The sequence below is a fragment of the Pezoporus flaviventris genome, unplaced genomic scaffold (assembly GCF_033815535.1).
Source record: "Pezoporus flaviventris isolate CSIRO_AGI_PZ_B2104156 unplaced genomic scaffold, CSIRO_AGI_Pfla_v1 ptg000031l, whole genome shotgun sequence".
NCBI classification, from domain to species: Eukaryota; Metazoa; Chordata; class Aves; order Psittaciformes; family Psittacidae; genus Pezoporus; species Pezoporus flaviventris.
The window spans coordinates 17,799,034-17,812,124 of NW_026892579.1; the positions used below are offsets into that span (position 1 = coordinate 17,799,034).

Below are 13,091 nucleotides of genomic sequence, written 5' to 3' on the forward strand. Positions count from 1 at the left end.
AGCCCCTTTATAGTTACTTGCTGCCGCATCTGACTGTGAAATAGTTTATGCATCTTAATCCTGTAGTCTTGTCAGTGGAAGCAGAGACCGATAGTCATGGCTGCCAAGCTGAGTTTTGGAAGTTTCTGCAGTCTTGCATGCACCCAAATACTTTTCTGGTAATGCAGTATGACAATGTTGTTTTATTACGTTCAACAAAGTTTTGGTGGCGGGCTGTAACACTTACCAAGCTCCTAAGAACACACACAGTGCTATCTAGAGTCAGGCTTTTTGATGGTTGCATGAGCGGGAGTGAAAGAAACAAGCAGCAGTCAAGAATAAAACCAGCAATACAGAATCTAGTGCCTTGATTTATGTGGCGTAATGAACTATTATTCAACCACAGTGAATTTCAAGTTAAATTTTAGGATTACCTAGTACAAATACTGCAAGATTCTGTTTGATAAATTGTCATCAGTGCTGGGTTGGTTTTTTTTGTGTGGAAATTTAAGGGAGAGGTTACACATCCTGTTTCATAGGGGTAGTGAATAACAGAAGCGTTGCTATAGGCAGCTCTGCATGCCTACCACTGCCTGTTCCATGGCAGCTTTCATCCTGAAAAAAAGCAGACAACTCAAGCCAATATGCCTATTCGTTGGTCATCGTTTCCTTTGGTGCATTCCACCTTTCCAATGCCAATTACCTGACCTCTTTTCAGCAATTCTGCTGCACATATTGCATTTTTCACTCTGTACTCCCTGCTTTCCAGTCCTGCCTGACCTCTGTGCTGTTGGCTATAGCTGCAAGGCTCAGTCTGTGTTCCTGCACGATAAGCCACCAGTCTTGCAACAGAGCAAGCACAGGAGCTGCTGCCTCGCACAGGAGCATGTTACTGCGTTCAGCTAATCTGCAGTAACTTGCTCCTGTGAGAGGTGGCGGCTCCTGGCTCCAACCTGCTTCTTTATTTCTCTGCGTGCTTCTTTCTGGAAACTTCCTTCCGTAGTCTGCACAGCAGCACAAGGATCCTGGTAGTCTAGAGGGCAACCCTCAACTGTTTTGTGTATGAACGGGTCAAAAGTTACATTTTGCAGGTCCACAGTTTACATGGACCTGTTTGATAGCCTGAGCAGACTTTCAGGGCAGCCCTTGGAGTCTGAAGACATTGGGGTTTGGAGTTCAGATCAAGCTGAAGTGGTATCCTCATAGTATACCTCCCAACAAGATACAGAGGAACTATTTGACCCCTACTTTCTGCCTTCAGAAACAGTGAGCTGTGCCTGAATTTTGGTTGAGAATATCTTGAAATACCTTCTTAACATCTCCACCGGCAGCTCTCAGTGAATAACCAAGAACAGTGTGAAGAAGAGGTGATAAAGCTTCTCCAAAATGTGTTGCCCACATAAAGTTCATCGCCAACAGTTGCTCTACTTCCCATTCCATGGCCGAAGGCTGTAGGAAGGGGGTGATGGTACTGGGACTGTCCCAACCCCCAGGCAAGGTCAGCTGTGCTCAGGGAAGGTGAGCTCTGTGGTAAATCACTGCTCCCATAGCCCTAATCCATTGATCTTCTCCAGCCCAGGGCTCTGCCCCAATGCTTTCCAACCTGGAAAGCTGCTTTGTCACTCCTTTATACCTCTGTCATCCCTCCTGTGTTCCACATTCCCTGCTGTCTGACATTGGCACTTACTCCAAGTTTCCTTTCACCCAAGCCCTTAACCCTGTCCTGTATTTATTTCCATTTACCCCCCTCACATCCCTTTGCCACCACATTGTTTTAGATCGCTGTGCCTGAGCAAAAAACTCTTTCCCAGCTGAAACCAGGACGATGCTTCTGTCAGTGCCTAGCTCCTGCAGCTTGGATTTTGAAAACACTAGGTATGTTTTACATCCCAGAAAAGGCCAAATCTAGGATTCTGAAGGCAGAAAAAAGGGAATTTAGTGGTAACTGTATGGGAGCACTTTCTTGGTTCTGGAAAGGCCTTTAAGTCCTTGACATTATATTGGCAAAAGTCAGAAATGGTTTCTCCTGACACTTTGGTTTTTTTTTTATGCTCTTTGTATGGAACATAAGGATACAGCCCTAATAGGCACATTGGGCTAAAAGTGTGCTCGCTTGGGTGTGTAGGACAGGAGTGCAAGGAGTGTAATGTTATGTGTAGACAGCATATTCTAAAGAGCCACTGCTTCTTGGGGTGATGTTTCTTCTACTTACAGAAAAAAAATGGAAATTGTGTTCATAATATATTCCATAGAAGAGACTACAGATAGACTAAACAGTAATCCATAAACTAATATTAGTTGAGTCAACTCTGTATATTGCTACATATATTCAGGCAATAGTAAATATATGTATTGAAGTGACAGTAGGCATTTGCATCTTTGATGATAGCTTCTTATAATTTTAAGGTAATTATTTAAATGTGAAATTCAGAGATGATAATTGCACTATGAAAGTGTCACCACTGTTTCATAGGCTGGTATTGATTTTGTCCAGTTACAGATGGTGTCCAGTTACAGATGGTATCCAGTTCTTAGGTGTTGAGTGCCACTGATGGTGTTTTGAGAATAGAACCGTATAAATGTGAAATTAGGTAAGAAAGAGAAGAATGACATTTTAAAAGACAACACTGGCATAAGGAAACATAGAAATGCTTATAACCAAAGCTGCCTACCAGGTCTTCAAAGGCAAAGGGTAATTAGTTGAGAACATTAGGAGAGAATATTATTATCAATTTAGACGTGGTGAAGTTCATGTTATGAAGTTAAAAATGCAGCCTTCTGTTGTGATAAAGAACTACAAGAACAACTGGTGAAGAGTACATCTTAATGGTAGTTAGAGATTATCATGATGCATTCCTGTGGGTGAGATGGAGATTGGCACATGCTCCTCTTGCCCCTCACCTTGATTGGCACATGGTTTTTTGGTACAGCCACTGGTGGCTGCCAAGGAGGGCAGTAACACTACTGCAATAGCTTGGCCTATCCAGAGCCTCAGGAATGATTCTTGCCAGAGTCTGCTCATCTCTTCAGAGTCTTCAGTGTGATCTCAGCCTCTGAAATACAGAGATTATGGTGATATGAAAGACCCTGACGTAAAAGAGTTTACACCAGTCATGACATTCATAATGGCTCATGCCACTTAAGGTGAAAAAACAGAGTATTTTGGGACATTATCCGACTGGGATGCTTTTTTAAACCTCATTGAGTGCTTAAATGGAAAACTGACTAGTTTTGCATGTTGCTGATATAATTTTGAACTTTAGAACTCATGAGGAATGTGAAAACGAGAGAAACAAATACTGCAACCTTTTATTTAAGCAACAGAGAGTTACAAATAACTTTCTATTCCCATAAAATTTCACTAACGTTGCACTGAATTAATGTTGTCTTTTTGAAGTGCCAGGAGAATACAAATAAAAAATTATAAGTAAAATACTTTTTCAGCCGAGGCAGTGAAAGGTGAATAAATAGTAATAAGCTTGTGCTGTGTCAATAGTAGTCTTGTTAAGGAAAGCAGTTATTGCAGTCCTTTTGCAGGTTTTGGGTGTACATCAGTGGTAGCAGGTTAAACAGTGCAAGACAGCTGTGTGGTCTTAAGGAACATCCAGTCCTAAGGTTCCCTAGATGTTCATTGCTTCTAACTAAAGCCATCCTAAAGGCTCAAATTTTGGTGGCTCTACATTTCTGTTTGGTGAAGAGTAACCATTTGGGAATAATCACACTGTATGGCTTTTTTTTTTACCTCTCTTACTAGAAACAGGGCTAGTGGATTCTTTTTTTCTTCTGCCTTACAAAAATTTTGTGCAGTGCTTTTAGAGAATACTTTTTTCTTTAAGGTGCCTCTCTCTGAAACATGAAGACATACCCTAAATCCTCTCTTGTAACCGTTTTTGCTAATGACTTTCTATGTGATTCTTTTCATTTAGAAAATGAAAACCTTAAATATTTTGCAAGCTTGCTTTATAGTCCTAGAAGAAGGTTTGATCAATATGCTGGCTTTTCCAACTCCAGACACCTGAGTTCTGAATAAAATTGACTTATTGTGACTGAAAATAAGTTTAATACACTTATCCTGACTTTTGTATACTGCAAACCATTATGAAATAGTACAGGTCTTCTTGACAAGAGTCCACCGCACTTGCTGGTCTGTACTGTGACTGCCCTGCTCTGAATCTGACTGGTCTCTCCTTCGAGTACTTCTCTTGATGCCCAGGAAATTTTTGTATAACCCTATCTAATTACAGAAGAATTTTTTGAAGACACTGTACAGCTGGACACTACTTCTTACGTAACTGTTTTATGTATGTGAATGTTTCAACTTTGTCGTTTTGCTGAGTTGTACTAATTCTCGCTGTTGGTGAATCAGTTTAAGGTCATATGCATCATATTGTTGTCAGAACTGGGAAGAATCAAAATGGTACTGAGTACCTGGTGTGGGGTCAGAATGATTTACTGCCGTCTAAGTTTCTGTTTTGTTTTGTTTATGAAAACAGGTGAGAAATGAGATGAAAATTACAGCTGGTTTCTATATAGAAAAAATGTGTAACTCAGTATGAATTAAAAGTGTATATATGATTAAAAACATAAGAAAGACACACCTTAGTGTCAGACTTAAGCAGAATGATGCTTACCTTTCTACTTATTTCTGGTTGGTTAATTCATATGTGAGGCCTTATTATGAAAGGGAATGGGATGTAAAATTTAAGGAAAATATAGCAAACACTTAATGGAAATCTGGAACTACTGAAGATTAGGATGGGTTTTGAATGTCCCTTTTAATCAAAATAGAAGCTTTTTTCAAGGTTTTGTCATGAGGAAGTTCTCATTATGGGATGCCCTTCAGCACAATGCTTTTGGAGCCCTTAAACTGGAGTGAATGACTGCTGTGCCTTTGCTTAGCATGAGGAATGTCCTGATGTCCACTGTGAACAGCACTGTACTCTCCTACCCTTTTTGCTGTCCCATGGCGTTCTTGTCTGCCTGTTGGTAGCAGCAACACCCTAATGTTCCTGTGGGATTTAAAGTTTCTGTGCATAATTCAAACTAACTTTTTTCCAGAAGTACCAACAGCCATTTTGGGTCAATTTATCCCACTGTCCCTCTGGATTTTGATGGTGTCTCAACGACTTTATAAACAGTTGAAGAGAACAGCAAGAACAAACTGCATCTGAGCCTTTTTCATTTAGGAAGCCATTAGACACTATTGCAGAGATTTTCTGTTATTTCTCTACTTGTAATGATGTCTTTTTTGTGTTACTGTGCATACTTTTATTTGCCCTAATCTGTTTTAACTCTTAGGCCTGCCACTGTGAATGCATGTTTCCTAGTCTTTTCTCTTACTGTCCCTTTGTCTCTAATGGTCTCTAATAAATAGAAGAGGCACATTACCTGCCATTCTTCTGTGTTACTGAGTGACATCCATCACACAGAAGGCTGTGAAATAATTTTGTTGAAGAGCTGCTTGCACCATAAACACAAATTACTGGTGTGAATCCATCTTTAATGTGCATCTTCCCTTTTTTGTAGTAGTTCAAATAGAAGCTTGTAATCAGATTTGCAGAGGTAGCTCTTGCTGTGATAATGAGGCTTGTTACCTTGCTAGGATTCAGTAACCACTACTGGAAAAAACTTATGGTTATAAAATGATATCTTAAAAGATTTTTTTCATTTTTTTAGGCTACTCACGCAGAATGTTGGTCTTCTTTATGTTGGAAACTTTGACAGACCTTTTGCACAAATTAAGGTACGATTAATAAGCTGGGGGTATTTGGATATTTAAGTTATCTCACTTCTGTATGGTTTAACTCTTAATTTAGAGAACTTTGAGTTATCAATACAGCTTCAGGAAAAATAATAGGAAATAGTGCTGCTTTGGTGATGTTTGCCGTATTCTGGGTTTGCTTCTAGTTACGTCTGTGTACTTAACTTGTCAAAGAGGTTTAGGTTTTCCTGTCATCTTTTGATTAATTTTGACTCTTGTTTAATTATCAGAAGGAAAATGTTCTCCCCCCCCCCTTTTTCTTTTCCTTAGGTTTCATTGTCAGAGGCATTTAAAAAAAAAAAAACCACCATTTTTGAAACTCTGTAATTCTTTAAGTGATCCTTGACAGGGAAGACACTGCAGTAAAAGGCACAGATTGTTTTCCCATTATTATTAGATTTATTATGAAAGACTCCTACAACTGGCAGAAAATAATTTGCCTTTTATGACTTATTGTTTCTTTTCCTTCAGTTGAACTATAATAGTTCCACATTTCTAATTGCCAGTTGCTAATCAGTTATTGTCATGTCACTTGCAAACAGAGATGTTTTACAAGAATATGTGGACTGATTTTGTTGAGTTTCATTGGGGTGTTTTTTTTTAGGACAAAGAGAGGGAGGTATTAGCACATCAGTCATTACACTGGGATGTGGAAATATGGTATCTGTTTTAGAATGCTAAAATGTTCCCATGTCCCAGATGATACCTGTAATTATTACATATTCTGCACTCTTGGCAGCGTTGTTCCCTCCATCATGTGCACATGCTTGTGCCTCTCAGAATTCTAAAAGCCTAAGTTTTCTTTTACATCAAAATGAAACTTGGTTTCTGAAACTGAGACGTGCTCCTTTGCCATCTCTAATTGCATTACTAAAGAACAGTATTCCCAACTGGATTTAGCAAATACTTGCTTTTTATAGTTAAGCCTTAGTGCTGTTTTAAAATTACTTTAAAATAACAGCTGCGTGCTTTTCATCTTTCTTCTTCCTTTTGGAACTCCCCAGTTCCTACATGTGTATTATTCAGTTTGGCTAATCATCAGACAATTTAAATGTTTCTTGCCAGAAGTTTCATCACGAATAAGCTTGTATATATTTGGTGATAACTCTTCAGAATAGTGCTTGTTTAAAGGCTTTACAAAAGTTCTGTCACACTGTTCCTCCCTTCCAAATAAGGCCCCATTCCCACCTGCATCTGTCCCATCTGCTTCTAATAATAAGCAGCAAATGGAGGTTTTCCCTATTGCCGGGAAGAGTTTGTAGCTTCATTGGGTGAATTTGGGAGAGAAGAGGCATATACTGCGCTTGTTTTGAGTTTGCAGTCAGCAGTGGTACTATGGCCATGGAGAGGCCCTTCTGCTCACAGGGTAGCGGTAAAGCAGACACCGTGCAAGATTAAACTTCAGGGCTGAGTATCATGTCATTAGCAAACACCTCAAGAAAGCATGCAAAACCAGGATAAATACAAAGTATGCAGCCAGGTTCCTGCAAATTCACATGCAGGGGCTTCTCTGCTGGAAGTTGTAGCTGCATCCTGGTGCTTAATAGGCTTAGTTGGACCTGTCCCCCCTGAATGTGCCTAAGGGAGTTTCCGACACACAAAGCCATAGTGTCACAGTGAGTTAAGGTATTATTTTGTTTCTTTTAAACCTGTTGCCTAATAATTCAGCTTGGTTCGACCTAGGCCTAGTATCAGAAGAAATAGTGACCAGTTATTCTATATTCCTGACTTTAGCTTCTCTTCCACATTACATCAGTCATGCATTTTCCAAGCGGCAAAAACTTAATGTATTTAATTGTTCCCTATATCCAACCATTCAGTACCTTTTTAAGGTAGGGAATGGCAGAATATTCAAGATACGGGCACAACAGCATTATCTGTTCTGCTTGCTGTTCTTACCTTATATATGGTACAGTGCTTGATAATTATCTGACATACATTTAATTTGAGTAGGTTAATATTAGACTTTCTAGTAATATATTGCTGGTGTAGTCTCATCCTAAATGTTGTGTTTGCCCCACAGAATAAGTAATGTGGATATTCAAAACAACTTTCAGTTGCTACCTGGAAAAGACAAAGCTTATTATCTACTAAATTACTGTAGATTACATGGACACGTTCATAGAATCATAGAATCATAGAATCGTTAGGGTTGGAAAGGACCTTAAGATCATCTAGTTCCAACCCCCCTGCCATGGGCAGGGACACCTTAGGCTAAATCATATCACCCAAGGCCTCGTCCAGCCTGGTCTTGAACACTGCCAGGGATGGAGCATTCACAACCTCCCTGGGCAACCCATTCCAGTGCCTCACCACCCTAACAGGAAAGAATTTCCTCCTTATATCCAATCTAAACTTCCCCTGTTTGAGTTTTAACTCGTTACCTCTTGTCCTGTCACATCAGTCCCTAATGAAGAGTCCATCCCCAGCATCCCTATAGGCCCCCTTCAGATACTGGAAGGCTGCTATGAGGTCTCCATGCAGCCTTCTCTTCTCCAGGCTGAACAGCCCCAACTTCCTCAGCCTGTCTTCATACAGGAGGTGCTCCAGTCCCCTGATCATCCTCGTGGCCCTCCTCTGGACTTGTTCTAACAGCTCCATGTCCTTTTTATGTTGAGGACACCAGAACTGCACACAATACTCCAAGTTAGGTCTCAGGAGAGCAGAGCAGAGGGGCACGATCACCTCCTTCGACCTGCTGGTCACGCTCCTTTTGATGCAGCCCAGGATACAGTTGGCTTTCTGGCTGCAAGCGCACACTGAAGCCTGCCTATGTTCGTTTTCTCATCAACCAACACCCCCAAGTCCTTCTCTGCAGGGCTGCTCTGAATCTCTTCTTTGCCCAACCTGTAGCTGTGCCTGGGATTGCTCCGACCCAGGTGTAGGACCTTGCACTTGGCATGGTTAAACTTCATGAGGTTGGCATCAGCCCACCTCACAAGTGTGTCAAGGTCCCTCTGGATGGCATTCCTTCCCTCCAGCGTATCAACCAAACCACACAGCTTGGTGTTGGTTGTTCAGATAATCTAGTTCTACAAGCTGTAATTTGCAAAACAGAACTTTTATTTTTGGAGCTATAGGTGCAGATATGTGGGCATATATTTGCGCACAGTTGCCTTGCTTTGTTTCTGATGCTAAAGATAATCCTAAAATGGTAAGTTTATTTGTTTCAGAGTCCTCTCTTCTGTGGCTTGTATTATTAGCTACAACAGGGAAATGGCATACAGTTGATAAAAAACAACCAGCTTTTTTAATCGAGGCTCCCATCTGATTGCATGGAGATTCCAGAAGGATGCTGGCTGTGTAACAGCAGAAGGAACTGGCATAGAGCGATGGGAATCACATCTTAAGAGAGATCTTCAGCATCAAAAATGGGGAGTAATAATTCACCTTGAGAGTTGGTGCTGTGAAAATAATTTTATGTACTCTGGAAATGTACAGTGGTCTTTTGTAACTTGACACAAGTTTCTTTCATTCTTCCCCCAGCAGTTCTTCAGGTCTTTCATTCATGGTTGCTAATGATTCCACCAGTTGAAAGACCCGTGAACCCCACACGCTAGATCATGGAATATATATAAGACGGAGTCTTTGTAACCTTTTAGTTCAGATATGCTTTTGCTCACTGTGTGATGGATTGGTCTCTCTCGTTGTATAAATTACCCACTCATGTTCATTTGCAAACATCCCGAGTGTTACGTATTCTATTGAGATATGGCATTTCTTCCCAAACGTGTGCATTAAGGAATGCCCAAACCACTACACTCCTCTGTCAGTGTAGATTTATTACTCAAAGTGAACCATTATTATACAGCAATTATTATACAGCAGCATCTTAGTGCATTTTCAGTTGGACAAATAGGAATGTTACCAGACCTTTGAAATATTCATAGTAAACATATAAACTGCCATGCTAGTACTCATAAACTCATGTTTCAATTTACGTGCATTTGCAAAACTGCAGAGGGAAACTCCTTATCACAGTATCACTTCCCAAAAGCAAACAAGCTTGATTTTCAAGAACTGTACAGGAGATAATTGCACCAGTGTCTTTGATGATGAAGACTGTAGATGGCAAGTCTGGGAAAAGAGTCTGAAATACTAACATCTCTTCTAGGAGGGTCTCGTATCAATTATTCATTAATATTTATATATATTAATATTTATAATGTTTCTAAGACATAGTTGAGCTGGTAAGATTAACCAAAATTACCTGATCTTCCTCCTCCTGACTTGCTTTCGATTGTAGTGCTTGATAAATGTTTTATATCTGTACTTCATTATACAAAAGAAATGTGAAGCTTTCACTCCTTAAGCTTTTGAATCCTGTGTCTGGTAGCAGATAGATGGGAAGAAATGGAAAAAAGAATGTTTTCCTAGAGGGATCTGCCTGGAACTCTTCCAATAATGTGCCAGTTCATAGATATTGCAAAATTTTTTATATTGCTACTTCGAACAGAGTTCACGATATAGAACTTTCAAGTTATTTCACAGTGTTTATGATTGCTCTTGTTCTAGGGTAATAGTGAGTTTCAGTAAGTTCAGTGGCTTATAAAAATGATGGTTATTTCAGCTAGCTGCTGAGAGTACTAAATTACTTAATGATTTGAAAGTCAAATTCACTGTGGCAATGAATTCTCATTTTATTTCCAGGAGATTGTTCTTTAAGGTTATATTGAAGGAATCAGTTTCATAGAGGGTAGTTCTTCTTAATAACTTTTTTTATAGAATTATAGAATCATAGAATAGTTAGGGTTGGAAAGGACCTTAAGATCACCTAGTTCCAACCCCCCTGCCATGGGCAGGGACACCTCACACCAAACCATCTCACCCGAGGCTCTGTCCAACCTGGCCTTGAACATCACCAGGCATGAAGCATTCACAACTTCCTCGGGCAACCCATTCCAGTGCCTCACCACCCTAACAGGAAAGAACTTCTTCCTTATATCCAATCTAAACTTCCCCTGTTTAAGTTTGAACCCATTACCCCTTGTCCTATCACTACAGTCCCTAATGAAGAGTCCCTCCCCAGCATCCCTATAGCTCCCCTTCAGATACTGGAAGGCTGCTATGAGGTCTCCATGCAGCCTTCTCTTCTCCAGGCTGAACAGCCCCAACTTCCTCAGCCTGTCTTCATACAGGAGGTGCTCCAGTCCCCTGATCATCCTTGTGGCCTCCTCTGGACTTGTTCCAACAGTTCCATGTCCTTTTTATGTTGAGGACACCAGAACTGCACACAATACTCCAGGTGAGGTCTCGCAAGAGCAGAGTAGAGGGGCAGGATCACCTCCTTCGACCTGCTGGTCATGCTCCTTTTGATCCAGCCCAGGATACGGTTGGATTTCTGGGCTAAAACTTTGTTTCTAAATGAAATTATTTGAAGTTACTGTTTAATTCTATTCTCTGTTGAATGGTGTTATAGAACAGTTTCACCATAAATGTTTACTTTTCTTATATTTTCCCATTTAAATAGCTATGTTAGTCTGGTAGTTACTGTCATATACTTCTGCAGTTGTTCAAAGAACTCCAGAGCAATTCAGTGATTTGCAGTTTTCTTTAGATCTTAAGTGGTTGTATTTATTACATATCTCTTGGAAACTGAATGAAAATGAAAAAAGGTTTCTATGACAGTCTTGCTCAGCAAGATGAAGTATTAACATCAGCTGGAATTAACTGGCAAAATTCCTTTAATCTATTTACATTAAATATTGTTAGTATTCTTTTAGTAGCATGAAGCTATTAAAGCTGAAAATTGTCATAGGAATTTTGTATTTACTAGAAGAAACTAAATCCATCGTTCTGGCATATGTGATAGTCACTTGTTGGAAGGGTAAGTTACAGGGTTAACATGTTTGCGGAACAAGATTTCTACGTAACATGTGACACGTTGTTTTTGAAAGACAGACTTGAGCAATGTAGATTAGAACGAAAACTTAGCTACACTATATCCAGTAATTATAACTATAAAGAAAATGATCTTGCTTAATCAACTTGTTAGGACTGAAAGTTTTTGCAGTTCAGTTCCTGGTTGCTGCTGGGATTAGGGGAAAATGTTCAGTACACTCTGTCCTCCATTATTAATCAGTAATGAAGTTTCTGGCAGTCTTTACTATTGAGCTAATCACTAGTTTCATTTTGGGCTTTTAACACATTAAATTACCATTTAAATAAAGATTAATTACTGCTATTTTATTTTTAGTATTTAAGAGTAGTTATTAAAAAGTTTCATAATAAATACTGCTTTGTTCCAAACAGAATTGTTCAATTTAATAGAACAGGAGGACAGTTATAGTGAAAAGAATACTTTGGAAATAGTGATGTGTTCTTAGCATTTTGTTTCTATGGCAGGAGCCCACTGGAAGGATTCTGAAAGCTTTAAGTTTGCTTCTGGGGAATTTGCTCCTGTAGTTACAGCCGTCTTGTCAAGGTCTAGCCAGGAATCAAGCTCTCTTCTCTAACCTGCAGCTCAGTAGCCATTATCTGGGATTTTATTAAACTTGAGAACAGCATTGCTGATTGCTGAGGCAGCTAAATGTACCGCCTACACTCCAGGAATGGAGTTTGGTTCTAAGCTATTATTTCCCAAACTGCCTCATTCTCCCTTGGCAATACACTTTTAACTTTAAACGTGATAAAACATAGTGGAGTTCCGCCAGAGAGAGGCCTTGCAGCAGATAATCTCCCTAGAATAATTTCTCTGATTTTATCACATTAAAGCCAGTAGACCCTCCAGATACAAATCCATTCACCTTTACTTTAAGATCCACAGGCAGCTTATCAGCGCCCGAGAGAATTTACTGTAATGTTCCCAAGAGCTGAAACATCTTCAGCGCGGCTGCTTTACCTTTATCCAGACACAGAAGCTGGACTGATGTCTGAGAACCAGGCTAGACCTTATTTCTGACTCCTTCAGCAATATCCACCATCTGTAGAAGATTACTGAAGTGATTTGCCACAATTTACTTCTTTTTCTGAAAGAAGAGGGAAAAGGAATGTATTGTTGAACTTGCTGCTTTCAAGAGCTTATTTTTAAGCTAGTATAAGCTGCAGATTTCTTGACTGAAGCTGGCATGTTTTTCTTCCCTGTACAACAGTGACCTCTACAACAGTTCGTGATCTCAAAGCCAGGTGGACTGCCACTATCTAGTCACAGAGGTCAGATACAGAGAAACTTGTTAGGGTTCAGTTCTTCAGAGTACTCCGAATTTAGTAGGGGAGTGAGTTCAACTTTCACCATACACTTAGCTGCTGTTCTGACAGAGCTCCACAACAACATGGTCTAGCAAAATACATGTATAGGTTTTACCTCTCTGCCTGATGTGACGGCCAGTAAGAGTATGTTGGTGCCCTAGTT

General features: G+C 39.9%; 1 protein-coding gene across 3 annotated transcripts in view; it reads left to right on the forward strand.

The window, feature by feature from the left end:
* The window catches only part of RNGTT (RNA guanylyltransferase and 5'-phosphatase), a 190,679-nt gene that overhangs the window by 151,507 nt on the left and 26,081 nt on the right, over nucleotides 1–13,091 (forward strand). For 2 of the 3 annotated variants that reach the window (XM_061460307.1, XM_061460306.1), the window contains one exon: nucleotides 5,656–5,722. The exons of the other annotated variant lie outside the window; for it this stretch is intronic. In XM_061460307.1, the coding sequence (XP_061316291.1) occupies nucleotides 5,656–5,722 (67 nt within the window). The remainder of the gene's footprint in view (nucleotides 1–5,655; nucleotides 5,723–13,091) is intronic. 3 annotated transcript variants of the gene reach the window in all.